The sequence below is a fragment of the Octopus sinensis genome, linkage group LG10 (assembly GCF_006345805.1).
Source record: "Octopus sinensis linkage group LG10, ASM634580v1, whole genome shotgun sequence".
Taxonomy (NCBI): Eukaryota; Metazoa; Mollusca; class Cephalopoda; order Octopoda; family Octopodidae; genus Octopus; species Octopus sinensis.
The window spans coordinates 24,527,966-24,554,385 of NC_043006.1; the positions used below are offsets into that span (position 1 = coordinate 24,527,966).

Below are 26,420 nucleotides of genomic sequence, written 5' to 3' on the forward strand. Positions count from 1 at the left end.
ATTAGATTAGTGATGAGAGAAGATTATTCAAACTTCTATTGTTATATTTAATAGCAGAATGCTCAAGAAACCCACTAAACTTATGATACTGCTGGCCTCTTTACCACTGGGCCAAAAACAGCCTTCTACTCCACTGTTTTGAATGATTACAATGAGGGAAGGGTCCTTCCTGTGAAACAGTTATTGCAACACTTCAAGAATCAAATATCTAATGAAAATCAATAAAAATGAACTTAGAAGCATGAGGTTAAGGGGGGAGATAGATGGAGATCAGAACAATTTAGAAAACTAAACATTAATTTAATATGAAAGAAATTAAATTTAATTTTAAGATTGAATCATGTTATGGAGGTGAAGTGAAACCCTCATAGTGGGTTTCACTTCACCGCCATGGTGATCTCATTCTCACTCACAACATCATAAGCAGAAAGTATAACCTGCTCCAGAGCGTGGGCTGCGGGGTCACTCCGAAAAGCTCTATCTACGACGATTTCATCTCAATCGAAGGAGAGAGGCTTTCTCCGTCTGGGTTGTGGATCCGTGGAATAAGCTGCCGAACGAGATAGTGAAGATGCCGACGACCACTCGGTTCAAAGTCTCTCTTGACCAAAAATAGCCTGAACTCTTTATATGACCACCCTCCCTGTACATAACTCCTTGTCCCCCTACATGGCCTTGCTTTTGCTTTTTGAGCCAATAAAAATTGAATTGAATTGAATTGAAAAAAAATACACAATAGTGTGTATACTATTTGAGTTAGTTGTAAAGTACCTTCCAAAAACTTTTTCCACTTACTGATGTCAGTGATCAGCAATTACATTATTTTTAGGAATCCTTTCACAAATTCATAAACATGAAACTAGAAAGTAAACTTTAATGAGGGTTTGGCTTTTTTCGACATCCCCAAACTTGTCAAGTCTTTATACACGTAATTGAAAAGTCATTTCTCAATGGTTCACTGTTTCTTGTGTATTTCAAATTAAATTGTAAAAGTAGTGGTTTTAAATTACATAACTACAAGACAAATATTACTCATTCAATACTGAACATATGGATAAATAACAAAATTCAACTTCAGTCTTTTGTTATGATAAATATGCATATTCCAAATATTTGTCATTTTTAATTGATATCAGCATTCAGCTAAGCCCTGAATTTTAGCAAACTCACGGTAAATATTTTAACATACAAAAACCTCAATAATATGTATCTAAGTTATAAAAAAATAATAATTTCCACAAATAATGGACGTTATCACAATTCGACCCTGAGGCACCCGACAGTGCAAGGCCAGTGGTCCATTTTCCATTTAAGTGGGCACTGTTTCTTTCCACTTACAAGGAAGAATAAGCAACAGTAAAAAAAAAACCACCTGCTCATGAGAATTATGAAGCTTATGTAAACTTAGCATAGCTCCTCACCCTGTACATGATGCGCCATACACAAATAAGCATAACTACAGAATTTGTATGTATGCGTGTAAAAGATTAATCAATACACGGTTTCTCCCCAGTATTTTATTTATTATAAAAGTTTTACTTAATACACGCGCTTCTTTAGTCAGTTCTTTTTAAGCTGTTAACTTTGTTTGTTATCATGAAATCGTTATTAAATCGGTAAAAATGGTAGAGAGCCAAACTTATTTTTGATCCCACCTCTCTATCGCCATTATATGTGCAAATCCGACAAGAGTTCATTCACTTGGCCTTTCATCCTTCAAAATGTCGATAAGTACTAATAACGTATATGAATCATTGATTCAGCTATATCTCTCACCAACGTTATATCTATGGCACTATAGAAATAGAGAAACGATGAGGTAGGATCCCTGCTAGTGGAATTTTATAGTTCAGATTTGATTCCGGTTGAAGCTAAGTAGCTTCATTACCACCCCTTCTAAAGAAGAGCCCCATACGAGCGCTTGTGCCTTTATAGGAAACTAATACTTACGTTGAATAAAAGACGCTTTGGTGATGGTGGGACACAGATAATGATGAATTTATTACACCACAGGAGGAAGTATAAATATATTATACATGACTATAAAATAATTAGCAACCCAGTATTAATTATATAAGTATATATTTATAAAAGCAGCCCCTCCTTTTTTTTTTCACAGCAGGAATGAACTTCACCACGGACTAACAGAAAACTGAATTTTTCTTTCATTTTTTAAATATTATTCTTGAATAGAATTTGAATCTTCCACTAAACTATATTCTTGATAGGTTACTGTATGTGTATATATATATATATATATATATATACATATGTGTATATATATACATATATACACAATATATAAAGAAAAAAAAATATTAAAAAGTGAGCACATGTAAACGTGATGAGAGAAGGGAATAGTTAGAGTATATATAGTGACACCTTTTTTTTTTTCCCCTGCTTTTTGGAATCAAAAATTGTTTGGGACAATGTTCAGCAGGTTAGTCACGTGAAATTAAATAGGAAATCTTAAAAAGTCAACAGACAGACATTTAACCTAAAGAGAAAACGAACTTGCAATTTATAAAAAAAAAAATGTAAGCGATGAGTCTTATCTGGAAAATAGATCAAGACAAATCGCAGTGTGTAAACACGCGCGCGCGCGCATACACACGGCATTCTTTTTTCTAGCTTTCTCGTTCCCTTTTCCTCTCTTTTCATTTAATTCATCATCAGTTATTTTATACAGGGACGGAATCTTACCTTTTTTTCTTTTAAATCTCATCATTCTAGAGCCGACAGTGCCCGCGTATTAAAAATTACGGAATCGGTTACACAATATCCAGTGTAACTGTGTCAACGAGGAGGGATCCCCATAGTTGCGAGAAATTTTAAGCAGCTACAATAAGAAAATATATCCAGAAAGCCTACTTACTGCACGCGTACCCGACGTAGGCGCAGACAGAGACATACAAACACTCACAACGCGACACACATTTATGAGTAAACTTTCATTGAAAGCTATTCGCTTTCTGAAATCGCTGTACGACGGATGCCTGTCAATCTCCAGTTGAAAACCACACCCACTTATACTGATTGGTCAGATGCTGTCATGTGATGTGGTGGAACCCTATAAACACGATTGCTGTCACTCGTTCACACACACAAAATAAACAACCAGCCTTGTCAGATATTTTCAATGTTTGTTGTTTTGTCATCTTTAACAGCAGGTGTAGCGAGCACTTCTGTTATAAGAGTTCATTAGGAATAGACAAGTTTTCGTCATACCGTCCATATGTAACTTATCACATTTCTTTTTACCTTCCTCCCCTTCTCTCTCTCTCTGCTATTCAGTTTATCTCCATATCTCTCTAACTTCCCCTCTTAAGCAACTTTGTGACTGTCACATTTTTTATGTTCAGAGCGAGATCAAAGTGAAAATATCACAGAGTTGTGACTCCGCAATACCATATCAACAGGTTACAATAATAAGGGGGAATCTAAGTGAGCAGATATGGAGACAATAATTCAAATAGATAGTTCTACAGAAGAACCTTTCGAAGTTAAACAAATAGCGGCTTTGTCTCATTCTCAGAGTTATTTAATGGATAGCATTTTGCTCACAGAGCGACTTACTAGAAATAACAGCCAAATCTCAAACCTATGGGTCTGTACGATTAGCGCTATCCAGTAATTTGTTAAATTTGCGACTTGGGTTATTTGCAACGTGTGCAAACACGCTAAGTATAACATTTTCAATAAACTGATCAAGTAGCGATGACAACCTACCATCGATGGTGTCCCTTCGACAACTTTTTGTACCTGTTTCTAGTTGTCTTACAATGGATCTTGAACCATATGTTAATCTTTGATGACGCAAACATTAGCAACAAACAAACTTTTTATTGCTTGGCAGAGGGGATTCATCAAACTGAATTACTTGTGCAGATCATTCAGCATACGCTAAATGTTCATTCGTTGTCTTCAATGGGAGAGATTATCATATATGCACATATTTATGTATATATAAACATATACATGGAATCAATGAGATTGAGAGAATTTCGATATAGAAAGCAGGGTATAGAATGGTTCCTCTAAGGCTGCTGTTCGCCGAGTGTCCGAGGCGGCCAGTACGTTCACTGCGAAAAAATTAGAGTACTCAGAGCAAGCCCCACCGGCTTCCATACGAAAAGCATGTAATGATGGATATATATGAAATATATATATAACAGAGATGACACTGAAAGAAACCAAATGTTATGCAATGAACTTCCTTAGTTTACAACTGTTTCTTATATAAAATGTGGTGGATAACATCTTATAGCTTCATCAGAGCCTTGAATTTGAAGTGCTCTTTATTTGGGAAAGTTACATTTTCAGAACATACGGGGAATACAAGTGAGCAGATATGGAGACACTAGTTCAAAATAGACAGATGAAGACCTTTGGGTTTAAATGCACAAAATATATATACATGTAAAAAGAGAAGGCGGACTTAAAATTTTCAGATGATAAGCAACCAAATATATACATATATCATCATCATCGTTTAACGTCCGCTTTCCATGCTAGCATGGGTTGGACGGTTCAACTGGGGTCTGGGGAGCCCGAAGGCTGCACCAGGCCAGTCAGATCTGGCAGTGTTTCTACAGCTGGATGCCCTTCCTAACGCCAACCACTCCGAGAGTGTAGTGGGTGATTTTATGTGCCACCGACACAGGTGCCAGACGAGGCTGGCGAACGGCCACGCTCGGATGGTGCTTTTATGTGCCATCGACACAGGTGCCAGACGAGGCTGGCAGACGGCCACGCTCGGATGGTGTTTTTATGTGCCACCGACACAGGTGCCAGACGAGGCTGGCAGACGGCCACGCTCGGATGGTGTTTTTATGTGCCACCGACACAGGTGCCAGACGAGGCTGGCAGACGGCCACGCTCGGACGGTGTTTGTTACGTGCCCACAGCACGGAGGCCAGTCGATGCGGTACTGGCTACAGTCCCGTTCGGATGGTTCTCTTATGTGCCACCGGCACTGGTACCACAAGGATACAAATTCCATTGATGTTCATCTATTTTGATTTGGTTTGACTTGATTCGATTTGACTTGCCTCAACAGGTCTTCACAAGTGTCACAAGCAGGAAGGTATGCACAGGCGGACTGACTACGTCCCAGGTAGGGGCCACGGGTTATGGCTTCACTAGTCTTGCCGGGTCTTCTCACGCACAGCATACTTCCATAGGTCTCGGTCTCTGGTCATTTCCATGGTGAGACCTAATGTTCGAAGGTCGTGCTTCACCACCTCGTCCCAGGTTTTCCTGGGTCTACCTCTTCCACGAGTTCCCTCAACTGCTAGGGATTGGCACTTTCTCACACACCTATCTTCATCCATTCTCGCCACATGACCATACAATCGCAATCGTCTCTCTTGCACGCAACAACTGATGCTTCTTAGGTACAACATTTCTCTTAGGGAACTAACACTGTCGAGTAAGTACACTGACATTACACATCAATCGGAGCATACTGGCTTCATTCCTCATGAGCTTACGCATGTCCTCAGCAGTCATGGCCCATGTTTCACTGCCATGTAGCATGGCAGTTCGAACATGCCCTTTACTCTGAGCGAGAGGCCTTTAGTCACCAGCAGAGGTAAGAGCTCCCTAAACTTTGCCCAGGCTATTCTTATTCTAGCAGTTACACTCTCAGCGCACCCGCCCCCACTACTGACTTGGTCACCTAGATAACGGAAGCTATCAACTACTTCTAACTTTTTCCCCTGGAAAGTGACGGAAGTTGTTTTCTGCAGATTTTCGGAGGTCAATGCTCTCGAGCATCTGCCACATATAAAGACTGTCTTCCCAGTTAGCCTACCTTTGACATTGCTGCACCTCTTATGTGTCCATAGCTTACACTGGGTACATCTTATAGAGTTTCTACCTACACCTTTTCTACAGATCGAGCAGGGCCATCTTCCTGAGGACATTTGTGGATTGCCTACCTTTCTACTTATTAGTACTTTGGTTTTAGCTAGGTTGACTCTAAGGCCCCTCGATTCTAAACCCTCCTTCCACACCTGGAACTTCTCCTCCAGTTCTGATAGTGACTCAGCAATTAGAGCGAGGTCGTCAGCATAGAGGAGCTCCCAGGGGCAACCTGTCTTGAATCCCTCTGTTATTGCCTGGAGGACTATGATAAATAGGAGGGGGCTGAGTACTGAACCCTGGTGGACCCCAACCTCTACTTTGAATTCTTCTGTGTACATGTTGCCAACCCTAACCTTGCTTACGGCATCTCTGTACATGGCTTGTACAGCCCTCACCAGCCATTCATCTATCCCTAATTTCCTCATTGACCACCAGATGAGGGATCGGGGGACCCTATCAAAGGCTTTCTCCATGTCAACGAAAGCCAGGTACAGGGGCCTATCTTTGGCTAGGTATTTCTCCTGCAGCTGCCTTACCAGGAATATAGCATCAGTGGTGCTTTTCCCTGGCACAAACCCAAACTGCATCTCATCTAAACTAACTCTCTCTCTAATTAGTTGGGCTATGACCCTCTCCGTAACCTTCATTACCTGATCCAACATACATACATATATATATATACATACATACATATATATATATACATATACATATATATATATATACATACACATAAATGAATATATACATAAAGTCATCGTAATTGTTATAATGTCTTGTTATTGAGAGAGGCTCTCTTTCTTTCCTGATGAGAAGATTGCATTTTACACCGTTTATTCCTTTGGAAGAAAACCATGTTGTCTTTGAAACATATGTCGAAAGTAAAAGAATTTTATTAACATCTTCGTTCAACTCCATTTATTTATTTATTCATTTATAACACACAAATTACTGCACAGTAACCCGGTGGTTCTACCTTAGGATAGGTCACTTCAACCGTGTTTGTGACGTGAATTTTGCTACCCTGGTAACGGTTTATTGAATTTTCCATGTTAACGGTAAACATAGGATAATTCATTCATCCATTGAAATATATATATACATAGGCGCAGGAGTGGCTGTGTGGTAAGTAGCTTGTTTACCAACCACATGGTTCTGGGTTCAGTCCCACTGCGTGGCACCTTGGGCAAGTGTCTTCTACTATAGCCTCGGGCCAACCAAAGCCTTGTGAGTGGATTTGGTAGACGGAAACTGAAATAAGCCCGTCGTATATATGTATGTATATATATATATGTATATGCGTGTCTGTGTTTGTCCCCCCAGCATTGCTTGACAACCGATGCTGGTGTGTTTATGTCCCCGTTACTTAGCGGTTCGGCAAAAGAGATCGATAGAATAAGTACTGGGCTTACAAAAGAATAAGTCCCGGGGTCGAGTTGCTCGATTAAAAGGCGGTGCTCCAGCATGGCCGCAGTCAAATGACTGAAACAAGGTAAAAAAATTTTTTTTAAATATATATATATATATATAACTATGCGAACCTGTTCGTTGGCTATATTGAGGTCCAAATATTCTCTAGTTTCACTGGTCCCACTCCCGAACTATATGGTCGTTATATTGACGACTGTATCAGTGCCACCTCACTCTCCCGCAAACATCTAGACTCCTTCCTCTCCTTCGTTAAATCCTTCCATCCTGCCCTCCACTTCACCTCCACTATCTCCAACACCTCTGTCTCCTTCCTCGACATTTTGGTCAGCATTCATCACTCCACTCTTACCACCTCCATTTACTACAAACACACAGACTCACACTCATACCTAAACTTCTCCTCCTCCCACCCCAAACACACCAAGCTTTCCATCCCCTATTCCTCCGTCTACGCAGGCTCTGTAGTGACGACCATAACTTTGAGACTCAGTCTCAACTCATGGCTTGCCACTTCATACTACGTGGATACTCTCTCACCACTATCCGCACCGCCCTTGCCAGAGCACGTTCCATAGACCGTGCATCTGCTCTCTCCCCCCGAACCCGCTCTGCAGTCTCCCGCCTCCATTTTCCCCTCACTTAACACCCCACCACCCTACCTCTCCAACACACCATTCTTCGAGCTTTCCGGCATCTCCAGTCCAACGCGTCCACTTCACACATCTTCCCTAACTGACCCCTCCCATCCTTCAAACGAGCCCATAACCTACGAGACCTCTTGGTCCACAGCTTCTTCCCCAACCCTACCTCCCAGCCTGGCTCGCTCCCCTGCTCTCGCCCTGCACCGTGAACAGGGATTAATCTTCTCTCTTCGCTCTTTTAAGCCCTTTGGGCTCAACCCTCCCCTCCTTTTCATCTAACCTCCTCCCCGACTCTTACTTCTCTTCACTCCTACATCGTTTCATCCCTACTCTCTTTCCCTCTTCTCTCTTCTCTCTTCTCTCTGCTCCCTCACTCTCCTTCTCTCCCCCTCCCTCCTCACATACCCACTTACTACTCCCTTATAGCCATTAGCAGTACCAACAATGTGCAATTACCCAGAAACTATTGGTCTGCTGGTACTACTAATAGCTAGTAGGCTTACTTACAGTATATCTCAGACACACATCATGTGTCAATAACCAGCTGGAAAAGATGTTTTCCTGGGGTTAAAAAGCAGTAACATAGTCATATGCAGGACTGCCACTTTATGTTAGCATACAAACTTTACTATACAGTACTATTATTACATAGATCTCATTTAGAGATTTAAAACTAGTAGTCTTTCTCCTTACAAGATCAGCGACTGTCTGTTGCTTCTATATTTATATACTCTGAGTAATGTCAAGTGGCTGTTGTCTAGAACTGATGACACGAAATTACCCAGAAACCATTGGTCTGTTGGCACAACTAATGGCTAGAAGAGAGTAGTACGCTCCCTTACAATATATCTCAGACACAGATCATGTGTCAATAATCAGCTGGAAAAGATGTTTTCCTGGTGTTAAAAAGTAGTAACACAGTCCTACACAGGACTGCCACTTTATGTTGGCAAGTAAACTTTATTTTGTGTATATAGGTATGGCTGTGTAGTAAGAAGTTTGCTTCCCAACTGCATGGTTCTGGGATCAGTCCCACTATTTGGCACTTTGAGAGAGTGTCTTCTACTATAGCCACAGCCAAACAAATCCTTGAGTGGTTTTCGAAGATAGAAACTAAAAAAAGTCGTTTGTTTTTGTGTGTGTATGTGTGCGTATCTATCTATATATGGGCATGGCTGTGTGGTTAGGGAGCTTGCTTCCTAGCTATGTGGTTTCGGGTTCAGTTCCACTGCGTGGCACTTTGGGCAGGTGTCTTCTGCTATAACCCCGAGCTGACCGAAGCTTTGATTGAATTCGGTAGGCGGAAGTTACTGCCGTGTATGTATATGTGCGTGTAGGTGCTTGTGTCTCTCCGAAAGAGAGAGAGAGGGAAGTCTGTTTGCCCCCCCCATCCCTGTTTAACAACTAGTATTAATGTGTTATAACCAGTAACTTAGCAGTCCAGCAAAAGAGAGAGAGATAGAATACTAGGCTTAAGAAATAAGTCTTGAGGGCAATTTGTTCATCTAATACCCTTCAAGGTGGTGCTCCAGCATGGCTACAGTGAAAATGACTGAAAAAATAGAAGATTGCTAAATCCACAAGTTTTTTTAATCTCTCTCTACTCCCTCTTATTCCTTTCTGTTGAAAAACGCTGACTCAAAACAAAAGAGTTTCTCACTTTCCCAAGCATCATACTAATACACCAGCTTGTTGCCCATACACCTATCTTCGTCTTTTCTTTTCCTGATAATTTCATATATATATATATATATATATATATATATACACACACACACACATATATACACAGACATACATATGTAAAGAGGAGGGACATACTATCCAAGCAGATATCAAATCTTTGGGTGAAAAACTAAGGCTAGTTCCTTCAGATAGTATATCTTTTGGCAAACTACCTTTAGCTCCCATTTGATGTTACAGTTTATTTCTTGGCTACTTAGAGGGTAAAGTACAATATTGATAAGGAGAATGAAGAATTTGAACATTCAAACTTTATGTTTATTTCCAATAAGGTTATCTTTATATATAAAACTGAAGTTGTGTGTGTGTCTGTCTCCTCCGATTTAGATTCCAAACTACTCCCACATTTTGCAGTGCAGTTTAACCAAAAGCGGGTATCTTATAGTCGTGATTCATATCAAACCCTTCTGCATGAGTCTACGATTTAAAAAAAAAATTTACCATCATTTTTTCGCATTTTTAATGCATTTTTTGCTCGGTTTATATAAGGGAAGTAACTCTCTAAAAATGCTTATATAGTTATTTCCCTTACAAACCCGAGCAACGCCAGGCGATACTGCTAGTTCATAATAATTATCTGCCACGTTTCAATCACACTAACTGCATAACTGTTGCATATTTATGCATTATTAGTACAGTCTCTTCAAGGTGTGTATGACACTGTTTGAAGAGGAATTTTTCTCTGCTATTAGTTTGAATTAGGCTTGGCAGTAGTAGTAGTAAGTATTATTGAGTGTGTAGGGTTGGATAGAGATATAAGATAGTAAAAGAGGGTGAGGAATGGGACGAAAGTGAGAGAGAGTGCATGTGTGTGTGTCTGCCTTTGTATCTGAAAGGAGTGTCAATGGAAAAGAGAAGGAAAGGAAGAAGGAAGAGAGAAAGAAGAAAAAAAATGTGCTTACTTTCATACGGCTGGTCAGTTCTTTCAATAGAAAGTGATTCTTCTATGATGAGATATTTTTCTAAACGCATTGTTAGCACAAAATTCAGTAGCAGCAGTAGTATTTGTTGAAATTAGCAAATATTCTTGGCTAGTTGGGGAGTGGGTATTTATACAATGCTTATTTTTGATTAATTTTACATACTTTATAGTCATGACATGTTGATAGATTTCAGAACTGATAATATTATTTGAGTTTTTGAGAAGGTTATTAATAGTAGTAGTGAATAATTACTAGGCAGTAAGAACCACGTGGTTATTAAAAGAGGTAGTCACCTTTGAAATTGTTTTTAGGTTATATTATATAGTTTATAGATAGAGATAATCTTATAAATTGAATTCTATTCTGTTATTCTTTATATGCATCATTATTATTATAGTTATTATAATTATGTTTAGAGGAAGAGGTTTATCAAAATTTTATAAATTTAAAAAAAAAAAAACTTTTCTGTACATAAATTGCTGCATATGCACCTGTATTTGTATGTATGCCTATGTGTAAATATTTTTTATATTTGTATGTGTGTATGTATACTTATGTGTAGGTATAAGTATATTTATATATATGCATGTGTTTATGTATTTATGTGAATATATGCACATGTATTTCGTATATATAAGTATATAGTTTTTTATACATGTATTTTTATATGTATGTGTATGTATGAGTTGCTTATATTAAAAGAAACCCATTACTTTTTTATTAATATCTACAAGCTTTCTCAACCCATTGGTTCAAAAAATTTTAAAACAAACTTATATTTATATTATTTACACACGTTACTCTCTTTTACTTGTTTCAGTCATTTGACTGTGGCCAGGCTGGAGCACCGCCTTTAGTCGAGCAAGTCGACCCCACAACTTATTCTTTGTAGACCTAGTACTTATTCTATCAGTCTATTTTGCCGAACCGCTAAGTTACGGGGATGTAAACACACCAGCATCGGTTGTCAAGCGATGTTGGGGGAACAAACAGACACACAAACATATACACATGCATACATACATATATATATGTATATATATATACACACACATATACAACAGGTTTCTTCCAGTTTCCGTCTACCAAATACACTCACAAGGCTTTGGTTGGCCCAAAGCTATAGTAGAAGACACTTCCCCAAGGTGCCATGCAGTGGGACTGAACCCGGAACCATGTGGTTGATAAGCAAGCTACTTACCAAACAGCCACTCCTACGCCTATAGAAGTATACATTTATTTACCATTAATAAATTTTCTCTGGACATACATGATGTATTTTTAACTTAAAATTTCGTTTTGACTCAATGTCTTCCTTGATTTTATACAACACAATATTTATGCAATTTTCTTTTTCTTTTTATCTCTATTTGTATATTTACTCTCAACTTGCATACTTCTGACAGACTGTTATTGGAAACAGCCAATCAATTTCTAATGTGTAACTGTCAATGTGAATCATGTCAAAATATAAATTATATGTATAACCTTGATAGCAGTTTTTTGTGATATTCTTGTGATGTTTTTGCTGATTAATAATAAAGCATATTACTCAAACACTGGTATTTTTCCCCCTCCTGGTTTCACATATATGTGTTCACTCAGGTATAAATGTGTATATATATATATATATATATATAAGTATAAATATATACATATACACACACACACACACACATACATACATAATCTGCTACTTTTCTTTACATGAACCAAGAAGAACAGTTGTTATTTTAACAAATTCTCTCTACTTATCATCCAAAGAGACACATCTAGACCAAGGAATGTTCCTAAACTAGTTGTAAAGTATCCCACCCGTAAGGGACTGATGCTAGATGGGCTGAATCAATTGTAATGATTAACAAATATTCTCGTATCTTCCGTCTCTCTCATTAACCATGCCCAAGGTGCCACGCAGTGGGACTGAACCCGGAGCCATGTCGTTGGTAAGCAAAGCTACTTACCACACACCCACTCCTGCACCGATATATATATATATACATAAAAACAACAAATACATACCTATACATATATAAATATACACATACATATATATGTTGATACATACACACACACACACACACACACACACACATATATATATATATACACATATAGGTACATACATACATATATATACACACACACACACATATATATACACATATAGGTACATACATACATATATATACACACACACATATATATATATATATATATACATATAGGTACATACATATATATACACACATATATATATACATATAGGTACATACATACACACACATATATATATATATATACATATAGGTACATACATACATACATACACACACACACATATATATATATATACATATAGGTACATACATACATACATACACACACACACATATATATATATATATATAGGTACATACATACATACATACATACATACATACATATACATATATATATATATATATATATATATATATAATGATAAATATCAAAGTGAGTTATATACAGTAGTGGTAACACATTGTGACGTATATTTGCCATTTCAATATGGCTACCCCTAAGGGTGGATGCTACTGTAGTTTTTAGCCCCAGGAGGACACACTCCTCCAGCTGGCCATAGACACACTTTCTGTGTCCTGTCAGTATTTGCAAAGGGAAGTCATCCTTCCTGTCTTCAACTTATGATACACACGGACTTGAGTTTCGAGGTATTGACCTCTCGTCAGCGTGTGACAATCATAGTTGTCGGCGAGAATTAGATTTCCTTCACAAATACTTATACTTTTTCCAGCGTCCACTGTCGCTGATATTGAAAAAGTGAAATCAAACAATGATAAATATCAAAGTGAGTTATATACTACAGTAGCATCCACCCTTAGGGGTAGCCATATTGAAATGGCAAATATACGTCACAATGTGTTACCGCTACTGTATATAACTCACTTTGATATTTATCATTGTTTGATTTCACTTTTTCAATATCAGCGACAGTGGACGCTGGAAAAAGTATAAGTATTTGTGAAGGAAATCTAATTCTCGCCGACAACTATGATTGTCACACGCTGACGAGAGGTCAATACCTCGAAACTCGAGTCCGTGTGTATCATAAGTTGAAGACGGGAAGGATGACTTCCCTTTGCAAATACTGACAGGACACAGAAAGTGCATCTATGGCCAGCTGGAGGAGTGTGTCCTCCTGGGGCTAAAAACTACAGTAGCATCCACCCTTAGGGGTAGCCATATTGAAATGGCAAATATACGTCACTATATATATATATATTCAGAAAATGGAGATGTAGCATTAATATAATTCATTAACTGCAAAAATCCAACATATTCTCTTACAGCTGTTTCAATTTTGGCCAAAGATTAAATTCCAATAATCAAATCATTCTTTTAGGTAAAATCTCATAGGAGGAGTAGGAAAGAGATACCATTATGTTATCATGTGTTATGTTTCCAAATCATCTCAACAGACTGAATATCATTTAGTTACTACTAATGGGTTATATCTGGGCCAGGAGGTAATAGGTAGTAATGGATAATATTGATAAAATCAGGGTAATAATTGGTAAGTAAATAAATAAATGTTAGTGAGTTAAAGTAAATAATATTATTGTTTACATGAGAGAATAAATAAATGAATATGTTTATAAATTGTTTATAAAATTGAGAGAAATTAATGTGAAAAATAGATAAAGCATAAAATAATCCTAGTCATGAAGAACCTTCATCTTTTTATACAGTGCATATACATATATACACAAAAACACATATATACATCTTGGTAATAATATATGTATATATGTAAAAATACACATATTCAAGCATTTAACACACACAAACAGTGAGTAAAAATATATATATGTATAAAGTACACTCGCATGAAAAAGCTTATATATACATATGTACATATGCACATACACATTCATATATCTACACGTATAGTAAGGTATTAATATATATTTATATTAACAATTATAGGTAACACACACTTATTCATAAATCTTTTTACACCCTTATACACATACATATTACATGTACATATACATATTCATACATATATATTCAAGAATTACATGTACGATGACAATACATACATATTTTCTGCTTAATTTAAATTTATATATATATGTATATACGTACATATGTATATATATGTGTGTATATGTATATATATGTGTGTATATGTATATATATATATATATAATATATATATATATATATATATATATATATATATATATATATGTATATATATATACACATATATACAAAACATACATATATACATGTATACCCATATATACACACATACATTTACATAGGATCAAACAGATCAAAAGCCCTCACATATTAATTTATAGTGATATAAATGCTTATCTAAGCATTTAACAAGGTCCCCCCTGATCCCTTATCTAAGCCTTTGACAGGGTCCCCCCATCTCTTATCTGGTGGTCAATGCAGAAACTAGGGACAGATGAATGGTTAGTGAGAGCTGTACAAAGGTGAGGGTTGCCAATGAGTACAGTGAAGAATTCAAGGTAGGAGTAGGGGTCCACCAACGATCAGTCCTCAGCCCCCTCTTACTCATCACAGTCCTCCAGGAAAATAACAGAGGAATTCAAGGCAGGATGCCCCTGGGAGCTCCTCTATGCTGATGACCGCTCTAATAGCCAAGTCACTACCAGAACTAGAGACAAATTTTCAAGTGTGGAAGCAAGGTCTAGAATCGAAGGGATTTAAAGTCAATCTAGCAAAAATCAAAGTCTTAAGTAGGAAGGCAGACAAACCACAAATCCCTTCAGGTAGATGGACCTGCTTGATCTGTAGAAAAAACATAGGTAGAAACTCTATAAGATGTACCCAGTGTAAGCTATGCACACATAAGAGGTGCAGCAATATCAAAGGAAGGCTAACTGGGTAGATAGTTGTGTGGCAAATGTTCAGGAGCAATAAACACTGAAAATGTGCAGAAAACAGCTTCCGTTACATTGCAAGGGGAAAAACTAGAAGTAGTTGATAGCTTCCGTTACCTAGGTGACCAAGTCAGTAGCGGTGGGTGGATGCTCTGAAAGTATAGTCACTAAAATAAGAATAGCCTGGGCAAAGTTCAGAGAGCTCCTACCTCTGCTGGTGACATAGGGTCTCTCACTCAGAGTAAAAGGTAGACTGTATGACGCATATGCGTGAACAGCTATACTACATAGCAGTAAAACATGGTCTGTGACTGCTAAGGAAATGTGTAAGCTTGCAAGGAATAAAGCCAGTATACTCCGCTGAATGTGTAATGTTAGTGTGCATACATGACAGAGTTTAAGTGCCCTGAGAGAAAAGTTGGACTTAAGAAGCATCAGATGTAGTGTGCAAGAGAAACAACTGCACTGGTATGGTCATGTTTTGCATATGGATGAGGACAGCTGTGTTCAAATGTGTCACACCCTAGCAGTAGAGGGAACATGTGGAAGAGGTAGGGCCAAGTGACCGAGACCTTTGGAGATATGCTGTGCTTGAGAAGATCCAGCAAGCCAAGTGAGACCGTAACCATGGCTTGTGCCACTGCTGTCTAACCAACCCATTTAAGAGTACCCTTCAATCATTGGGCAATAAACTGCACTTGCGCAGGCCTGTTGAGGTAAGTGAAATCATTGTCGTGGCTGATGACAGTACCACCTGATTGGCACCCATGCCAGTGGCACATTAAAAGCACTAGTCGAGTGTGATTGTTGCCAGTGTCGCCTGACTGGCTCCCATGCTAGTGGTATGTAAAAAGCATCATTCAAGTATGGTCAATGCCGGTGCCAACTGACTGGTTCCGAACTGGTAGCATGTAAAAAGCACCATTCAAGCGTGGTCAATGCCAGTACCGCCTGACTAGCCCTCATGCTGGTGGCGAATAAAAAGCACCACTCTTGGAGTGGTTGGCGTTAGGAAGGGCATCCAGCTGTAGAAACATTGCCAGATCGGATTGGAGCCTGGTACAGCCTCAGTCAAACTGCCCAACCCTTACCAGCATGGAAAGCGAACGCTAAACGACGATGATGATATACACACACAGATACATTCATAAAGGTACATTATATATATATAAGGGTTTGTATACAACTAAAAATGTATATATATATCTCGCTGTCTGGGGAGAGTCATTTTCTTTTTGTGCCTTATAATGTAACACATTCACCGGTAGAATTTCCACTTATTTCTTATTTTCATTTTCCTAAAATTTTCGTTGTCTTGCAACCTTTTCAATAGTCTTGACTGTCCGTTATTTACACTGCGTTCCTTTTTGTTTGGTTGTGCACATATATGTGGGTCAGTGTGTGTATGTGTGCACCTATGCATGCATGCATTTATGTATGTGTGTATGTAGGTATGCATGTGTATGTATGTATATATGTGTGTGTGTCCATTTGTATGTATGTATCGTGTATATTCATGTGCTTGCATGTCCATGTTTGTGTATTTTCTATGTATGTGTGTGTGAGAGAGAGAGCATGCTCTCTCTCTCTTGTACTGTCTTATGTCCCTCCCCGCCACTACACACTCAATAACACTATAAAATGGTCAAAACTTAAATTCTTTTCCCCCCAAGATCTTGGACCCCCCTCGGAGTAAACATCCTGTCCAGCAGAACAATTTTTTCTTCTTCTTCCCTCTCCCTTCCCCTCTTTTTCTTTAACACTCCTTCCAAATACAAAAAAACACACACACACACACATGCTCTCTCTCTCACTTTCTCCCTATCCATCACCCTCTTGTACTGTCTTATATCCCTCCCCACCACTACACACTCAATAACACTATAAAATGGTCAAATCTCTTTTCACAGGAACTTGGTTCGATTTGGAAACCCCACTAGAATGGGAGAAAGAGTTAATACATGATCTAAGTTATATGATGTATAAAAACATGTAATATACAAATAAGTATCTGTAAATATAAAACCATCCGAATTTCTGAGTACCTCATTTCTTTTAATATAAAATACCTGTACATTATCTCCAAACCTTCCAATACGTGTATATATATATATATATATATACGTAAAATTGCTTGTTTGTCACCAATGCACACAAATACCAGTTAACCAATCATGTTGAAACTTAGCATGGAAGGTCCTTTGATTGAGATATAGGTTGTCCTCAAATTTGGACCTATATTCTTTTAAGGTATAGGAGATATACCACATTCAATGGAGTTTCGGTTGTTTATGAAAAATGGAAGTTAAAGCATCGTGTGTGTGTGTGTGTGTGTGTGTGAGAGAGATGTGCTGCTGTTAGTGTGTATGTTTACCCTTTTCTCTCTTGTTACTTGACTTAATGTGAAGGGAAGGAAATACCTCCTACATGGTCAGCAAAATGACATCAAATATACTCCTTTCCTTTTTCTCCATATATATGTGTGTGTGTATGCGTGTGTGTGTCACTAAAGTGACAAAGGGCACTAATCGGCACCAGTATTGCTAGAAATATGAGTCAAAACAACTTGTAGTGGTGTAGGTGAAATCATCGATGATCTGGCTATGTTGGCATAGAAAGCTTACTTCCCTTGTCAGTCTTCTATGGCTATTGAGTTGTTTTGACTCTTATTTCTAGCAATGCTGGTGCTGATCAGTGCCTTCTGTCACTTTAGTGACGTATATATTTCTGCCTTTAGGTTGTAAAATTGCAAATTAGCCACCCATATTACTTATAAGTATGTATGTGTGCGTGTGTGCATGTATATATGTATATGCATATAGATATGTGTGTGTGTGTGTTTAAACAAAACTGTTCAACGAAGAGGAATGAGTAACAGCTTTTGTGATATTTTTGCTGCTTATCAATAAAACATATTACTCTACCTCTGGTATTCATGTACTATTTTTAACACCTTGTTTTGCATTTATGTGCTTACTCTGATATATATATATATATTATATATATATATATATATATATATATATATATATATATATATATATATATATATATATATATATAGAGCTCCGCTCAAAACGTTAAACCCTCCTTCTTTCCTGAGCATCCAATAATACTATATTTGTTCCATGTCCTCGCGCTGTTGTGTTTTTTTGTGCTTTCTTGTTTGGATTAACTATATATATATATATATATATATATATATATATATATATATATATTGTAATGAACAAGGAATAATCTGAATACAATTTCAAATGGTACTATGCAAGATAGAACTACTGTCCTGTTGTTCTGCAAGTGAAGATCAATAATTAATAATTAATTCTAATTAAAAATAATCCATTTTGGTCAAATGACTTTAAAACATGTGGCATGGTGTTTTTCTTTGTTTGTTTTTGTGTGTGGAAGATTATAAATAGTAGTGAGTGAACACAGCAGTTACATGGTGTCAGGCTGTTGATATCGGACAGCTGATGCAGTAGTTGGTGTTGAACTGTTTATGCAACAGTTGGTGTCAGACCATTGATGTGACAGTTGGTGCTGAGTGGTTGATGTGAATAGGGTAGGCAACATGAGCAGTTGGTGAATGTTCTTTTTTTCTACTCTAAACAAGATGGCTTGCTTGCAATTTCCAAGCCGCTAACTTGACTGTTGGAGCTGTGTCAGTGAAAACAAATGCTAACATAAGAGACAATGTCCTACCAGTATTCCCACACCGAGTTAAAGATAGTAATGGGATTTCATTCAATAATTTGATATACAAGTTTTTTCTTAATAATTATTGATTCTAACATTACTGGCATAACTCCCTCAATTACACAAACTTCTATAAAATAATATACACCATCAACTACACAATCTTATATACTATCATACAAACTTATATACACCCTTATGTAATAGTTTATACATTCTCTTGACTATAAAAATTTATATACACAATCAACTACACAAACTTATATAAATACTACACATATATGTCATGATATTAGACCATACAACATCATGTCCCAATCCATGCGGTCTTTTCGCCTTATATATTTTACCTGAGTAAACATAGAAGTTTACACAACATCCCGTCTCCAATTCACAAACTTTCCATACCTTGATCCCCCATTTAGTAGGTTTAGCAGGCATGTACTGCCGAAAATGTACTCTGCCCTTATAGCCTATCATGGCTTCATCTACACTGAGATTTTTTCCAAGTAAATAAACAGTTTTATAATTATTAACAAGTAAATCGATTACAGGATGTACTTTGTACAGGGGATCTTAGTTTGGGTCTTTTTGATTTGGGGTATTAGCAGAATCACTTATATGCAAATACTGAGATATTTTCAAATACTTCATCTTCGACATTATACTCGAAATATATGGATCGCCATGCCTTACATCAGGACTCCAATAGTTCCATGGTTGAGGAAGCTGTTTAACACCAAGCATAATATTAATTGTATAAAACGCTCTCATTTCTGCAGTACTATTTGGCTGCCATAGTGGATCGTTTCTTCCATGAACAGAAATTAAATGTTGCGCATATTTGTTTGTTTCCTCTGCAACATTTTCAAAAAAACTTTCAGGTAAAAATAAAACAGATAGTCTAATGGGTGAGCATCAGGAGGTAAATTGTGTTGTGGACCAGTGTTTTCTGTAAAATCTGAATTAGTGTTTGGTGTTGTAATTTTTGACCATGTTGCCATGTTTACGATATCGTTTTCATCACTTTCATTATCGAAATCTTCTTTGGCCGACGAATAATCACTGATATCAATATCAGATTCATCGGAAGACAAAATACTTCTGTTCTCGTTGATATCTTCAATATCATCAATAGTAAATCCTTCAAAGTCGGAATCACTACTTGCTGACACCATTTCTTCACAACAAACGTAAACACTTCTCTTCAAACGTGAAAATAACCATGTGGTCTAAACAATTTCACAGTATTTATACTTGAATAAAGGTGGGAAAGGCTTCATCTCGCATTATCTCAAAGCTATGAGAATTCAATAATATGATTTATTCAATTTTTTAGCAATTTGTTAGAGCTTTCGGATACGGCCGGTTTGAACAAATAAAGGAGAATTAATTTTGGCCGGTTACGGCCGGTTTGAACACTAAAGGGTTGTGGTAAGAAGCTTGCTTCCCAAACATATGGTTCCAGGTTCAGTCACACTTTGTGGCACCTTGGGTTTCTTCTACTATAGCCTTGGGCCGACCAAAGCCTTGTGATTGGATTTGGTAGATGGAAACTGAAAGAAGCCCATCGTATATATACATATGTATATATTTATGCATGTGTGTGTCTTTCTGCTCATGTTTGTTCCTCTATCACTACTTGACAACTGGCGCTGATTGTTTATGCCCTCGTAACTTAGCAGCTTGACAAAAAAAAACTGATAGAATAAGTACAGGGCTTTAAAAATAATTACCGGAGTTGAATTGTTCAACTAAAATCCTTCAAAGTGGCGCTACATCATGGCCACAGTAAATCAGTAAGCATTAATGGAATTTTAGCTGGTGCCATGTAAAAAGCATTCAGTCCACACTGGAAGTTCAACTCTCTTCTTTCTAATTGTCCCAGCTAAAGTAGTTTTCTTGCTAAGCAGCTTTCAAGCCAATCCTAGACTTGTGATAAAAAAATTATCACAAGTTATATTGCGACCAGTATTTTCAAGTTCTTTCACTTGGTCAACAACTCTTGAACCTTGATTTGTCTCTCTCCCTTTTACTGGGCCTTTTCCAGTGAAGATTTGCATTTTCCAGGCGTAAGATGTTTCACTGTCACTTATTGCCCAGAATTTAATTCCATATTTCTCTGGTTTTGAAGGAATATATACCCAGAATGGGCACGACCCTCTAAATGAAACTAATTGGTCATCAACTGTCATGCATGAACTTGGAACATATCCATCTTGCAAGTTCTGATACATTTCAAATACTTCTCTTATGGGCTCCAATTTAGCATCACTTCTCTTTTTTCTCCTTGCACTAGCATCATCAAAACGCAATACTTGTAATACCTGTTGAAACCTTCCCCAGCTCATAATTTTGTTGAATATTGGGCGGCCATCTTCTTGACTCCATAACTGTGTGACATTTTCATGTTTAGATTTATAAACACTTATAAAAATAATCAGTCCAATAAATTTCTTTAGTTCAGAGTGATTAATTTCCTTCCATTTATCTTTGAAAACAACCTGACCATCAACATTCGTCCATTTATGAATTACTTCAAGAGGATTCTGGCGCATAAAGATAGTAAAACATGTTTTAATTCTATTGCAAGACCTTTCAGCAAAACGGGATGGTTCACATTCCTGGCGCACAATATTGCAAGATAAGATTAGAATACCAAACTTCTAGTCTGTCTCTAGAAACATATTACTCATTCATAATAGGGTGGCTTGTAGAAAATTGTTTTTGAGTATCTTCATCATCTGATGACACAGAACCTAAATTGTCCAGCACACAATCAATTTCACCATCATCTTCAGAGCAATAGAAGGAATCACTAGTATCTTCTTCCTATTCTTCATCTAATTCCAATAACATTTTCAATATTTGGTCTTCACTCAAGTTTTCCCATCTCGGCATACTGGAAAGCACAACTGAACTACCACAAAAACCCATGTAAATTGTGCAACCGTGTAATTTACCCAGATGATTTTCAGGATAAAATTTGTTAAAAAAAAAAATAAAGCATCTACTAATGTAAAATTTGTACCCAAAAGTTTTCAGAATTGCTAATATAGCCAAGGAAAAAAGATTTTCAGAATTGCTAATATAGCCAAGGAAAAAAGGTTTTCAATTTAGTTGTATTTAGTATAATTTCACTTACTTCTGATTAGATTTTATTAAATTTTCATTAAATAAAAATAATTTCTATTTAACAGGTATCACATTGAAAGTTATTAAATTACAAAGTGTTTCTGTTGTTTATAATAAACTTTATTTTACATTTCTTGCCCACAAGAGATTATGTCTGATCTTTAGTATACTGCTGTATATCTTCTCAAATCACAATCACAGGAAAAGTTATTGATAAGAATTACCAACAGAAACAAAGCTGATAAATATACACAGGTGTTGCAAATTAAGTTTAACTAGCAGTATCGCCCGGCATTGCTCGGGTTTGTAAGGGAAATAACTTTATAAGCATTTTTAGAGAGTTATAGCCAAAAAATAGCAAAAAATGCTTTAAAAATGGGAAAAAAATGATGGTAAATTTTTTTTTAAATCGCTGACTCATCGTAGACATTTTTAGAGAGTTACTTCCCTTATGTAATAGCGAAAAAATGCATTTAAAGGGAAAAAAATGATAGCAAATTTTTTTTTTAATCATAGACTCATGGTAGACGCGCGCTAATACCCAGAAGGGCTCGATATGAATCACGACTATAAAATACCCGGTTTTGGTTAAACTGCACCGCAAAATGTAGGAGTAGTTAGGAATCTAAATCGTAGGAGACAGACACACAACTTCACTTTTATATATAAAGATTACCAAAAGACATCAACTTGGATGACACTTTACTCAACTGGCAGGGGAAGGTGACCGATCAAACTGATTATGTACATAGAATTCTTTTCTGTCTATTCTTGTTGGAACCTTTGATATGGAGTATCGAAATCTTAATCCTTTTCACACTTATAAAATGTCAAGCAAACTTTAAAATTTGTCATTACCAATATTGGCAGTATGGGCAGACTATGATACAATACCACACAAACTTACAGGAATATTTTCATAATTTTTCCTATTCTATCTAAAATTCAGCAAATAAATTGAATACAATTTTATCTATTTTATATCTGATAAATATCTAGGAAAATAATATTTGATACTGCTTTTATTCTGTCTAGAATGACAAGAGTATTATCTTAATTTAATTTGAGGGTCCAATGGACCCATACAGTAATGAATGCATACAGTAAAATTTTCTAGGTTTATTCTTTTACTCTTTTACTTGTTTCAGTCATTTGACTGCGGCCATGCTGGAGCACCGCCTTTTTAGTCGAGCAAATCAACCCCAGGACTTATTCTTTGTAAGCCTAGTACTTATTCTATCAGTCTCTTTTGCCGAACAGCTAAGTTACGGAGAGGTAAACACACCAGCATCAGTTGTCAAGTGATGTTGGGGGGACAAACACAGACACACACATATATATATATATATATATATATATATATACATATATACGACAGGCTTCTTTCAGTTTCCGTCTACCAAATTCACTCACAAGGCTTTGGTCGGCCCGAGGCTATAGTAGAAGACACTTGCCTAAGGTGCCACGCAGTGGGACTGAACCCGGGACCATGTGGTTGGTAAGCAAGCTACTTACCACACAGCCACTCCTACGCCTTATTTAAACATATGGAAAATTTCCCATTCGACAAATAAAAGAGAGTCAAGAAAAAATAAGTCACAAGAAATCAGCAGAATCAAATAATATAAACAGTAGGAAAGAGCAACTGAAATGGGTCCATTGGACCCATTGGTAGACAGAGGGTTAAATGAAATTCAAGCAATTCGATATTAACAGTATTTTCAATATTACCTTGACACTTAAGCCAGTGAGTTGGAAGAATCTTTTGCATGTCTGCCTAAATGCTTAGCTGCATTTTGTCAGACTTTATGTTCTGAGTTCAAATTCCGCTGAGTGGATAAAAATAAGTACCGGCTGAACTCTGGGATTAATGCAATCCACATGCCCCTCCTCTGAAATTGCTGGCCTTGTGCCAAAATTTGAAGCCAATATTACCTTGACATTTAAGGAATCTTAGTTTTCTACTTTCTTCCCTTTCCTCTACTTGTATTTCATTTATTTGATCTTAATAGGTCAAAACAAAGAGCAACAAGCTTGATTATGGAGTGGAGAGTTAATGGTTTTTTTTTTTTTATCTTGTCACCTATTGAGAAATAGGTAATTCTGCTGCACCAAAGTTTAAATTCAATAGTTAACATTCCAGCAATTTGTTGAAATGCAGGGATAATCATGCAAAAAAATAGATATTAAAAAAAAAGATGTCTGTAAATGGGGAAAAAATCATGTAAAGAATAACAAATGAACAAAGAACATGCATATTAAGTATGACAGATCTTAAACCATTAGTAGTAAAACAAAATAAAACAACACAATTTTTCTATTGGTGAACCGTTTCTCTGAAAGACATAAACAGGAGATATCTTGTTTTTCCCTTTATAGCTAACACATTTCTAACAATAGCTAAAAGTTCAGTTTATCAAGTGAATGTAAATTATTTGGCAATGGCCTAATAGCTATGAGGCATAAACAAATGTCTACAAAATCTTCTGAAGCAAAATTATTAAAGATTGTGAGGGAAAAGAGAAACTAGTAAAAAGAAGAAATTATAAAATAGCTGTTGAATTTTCATTGAAACCAGTTAGAATTCAGAGAAACAAAGCCTCTGTAATCCCAGAAGACTTAGACTTTCCTAATCCCATGTGTATCTTTGATTTGTTTGTTGGTTTATCCTACTCTTCCACAAACTACTAACTCTGTTGACTGTTAGCAAGAATCAATATCAAAGCTATTAAACTAGAATATAAACCATTTTTATCCCTTTTTTTTTTGAAAGAAAACCAATATTTTCAAATGACCAAAATCAAAACTAAAAGACAAAGTAAAAGTCTATCAGCTCATTTTCTAGTAGAGACAACTAACTGTTTACTGATAAGTAATATTTGGCGCAAAACCTAACACATTTGTAAATACCATATCAAAACTTCATAACAAACGATTATCATATTCCATTTTGGATTATGATATTCAATGCTTCTACAGTTTTCATTTTTTTGCTAGTTTGTTTTTTTATCTTTTTTTATTAACGTCTTGGGGTTGGAGGAAGGGGCAGCACCCATGGTCTTTGCAGATCCTCCCAAACCAGTGAGATTGATGCCATTAATGTACTTATTCTATTGGTTTCTTTTGCTGAATTGTTAAGTTACATAACCAAACCAACACCAGTTGTTATACAATGGAAGGGGAGGGAGAACACTAGTGTGCATACAAACAGAGACACACAATACAATTCCACACAGTTTCTCTCTACTGAATTCGCTCCTAAGGCATAGAATGGGACTAAGTTCAAAACTAGTTGGTCACAAAGTGAGCTTCTTAACCACACAGCCATAGCTGCACCTATATACGAAGTTGGTGTTCTAAGATAGTATTGCAGAGTTGATCACTTCTGCTGTATCTGGGTAGTTTCTTAAAGCAAGTGCCTACCCCAATTACCACTACTATACTTATGAAAATGCCACAAAAGAAAGACAATCAATAGATTCACAGCATCCACAGAGCTGCAGCAGATGCCAGATATTGGTATATACTGGCTATGTGGTAAGAAGAAGTTTGCTTCCCAGCCACATGGCTCCAGGTTCAATCCTACTGCATGGCACCTTGGGTAGGTGTCTTCTACCATAGCCCTGTCCCAACCAAAGCCTCTGAATGGATTTGGTAGATGGAAACTGAAAGAAGCCAGTCGTATGTGTGTGTTTGTCTCCTTGTCTTAACATTGCATGATAGTTGTAAATAAGTGCTACTGTCATACAAGCAATGTCATTCATTTCCAATATTTTGCAAGAACATGTCTGGCCATGGGAAAATATTACTTTGCTTGGAAACAGGTGAGGGTTGGCAATAGGAAGAGCATCTAACTGCAGAAAATCTGCCTCAAATATACTCCATCCAACCCATGCAAGCATGGAAAAGTGGATGATAAATTATGATGACATGCATAAATATACAGAGACAGCAGAAAGATGTTCCAGCTCGATCTGGTCAAGGAGGAACAAAAATGACTCCATACCATTTGAAGGCAATATTTTGGTATCTTAATGTTAAGGGAAGTAACTCTGAGT

At 36.9% G+C, this 26,420-nt stretch overlaps 1 protein-coding gene across 9 annotated transcripts in view; it reads right to left on the reverse strand.

Annotated features, from left to right (window-relative positions):
• LOC115216500 (phosphatase and actin regulator 1) overlaps nucleotides 1-26,420 on the reverse strand; it is a 343,004-nt gene that overhangs the window by 220,841 nt on the left and 95,743 nt on the right. Inside the window, exon 1 of one of the 9 annotated variants that reach the window (XM_036506368.1) lies at nucleotides 2,704-3,008. The exons of the other annotated variants lie outside the window; for them this stretch is intronic. Within the exon in view, the coding sequence (XP_036362261.1) occupies nucleotides 2,704-2,728 (25 nt within the window). The 5' untranslated portion in view covers nucleotides 2,729-3,008. Of the gene's footprint in view, nucleotides 1-2,703; nucleotides 3,009-26,420 lie in introns of those variants that run through there. 9 annotated transcript variants of the gene reach the window in all.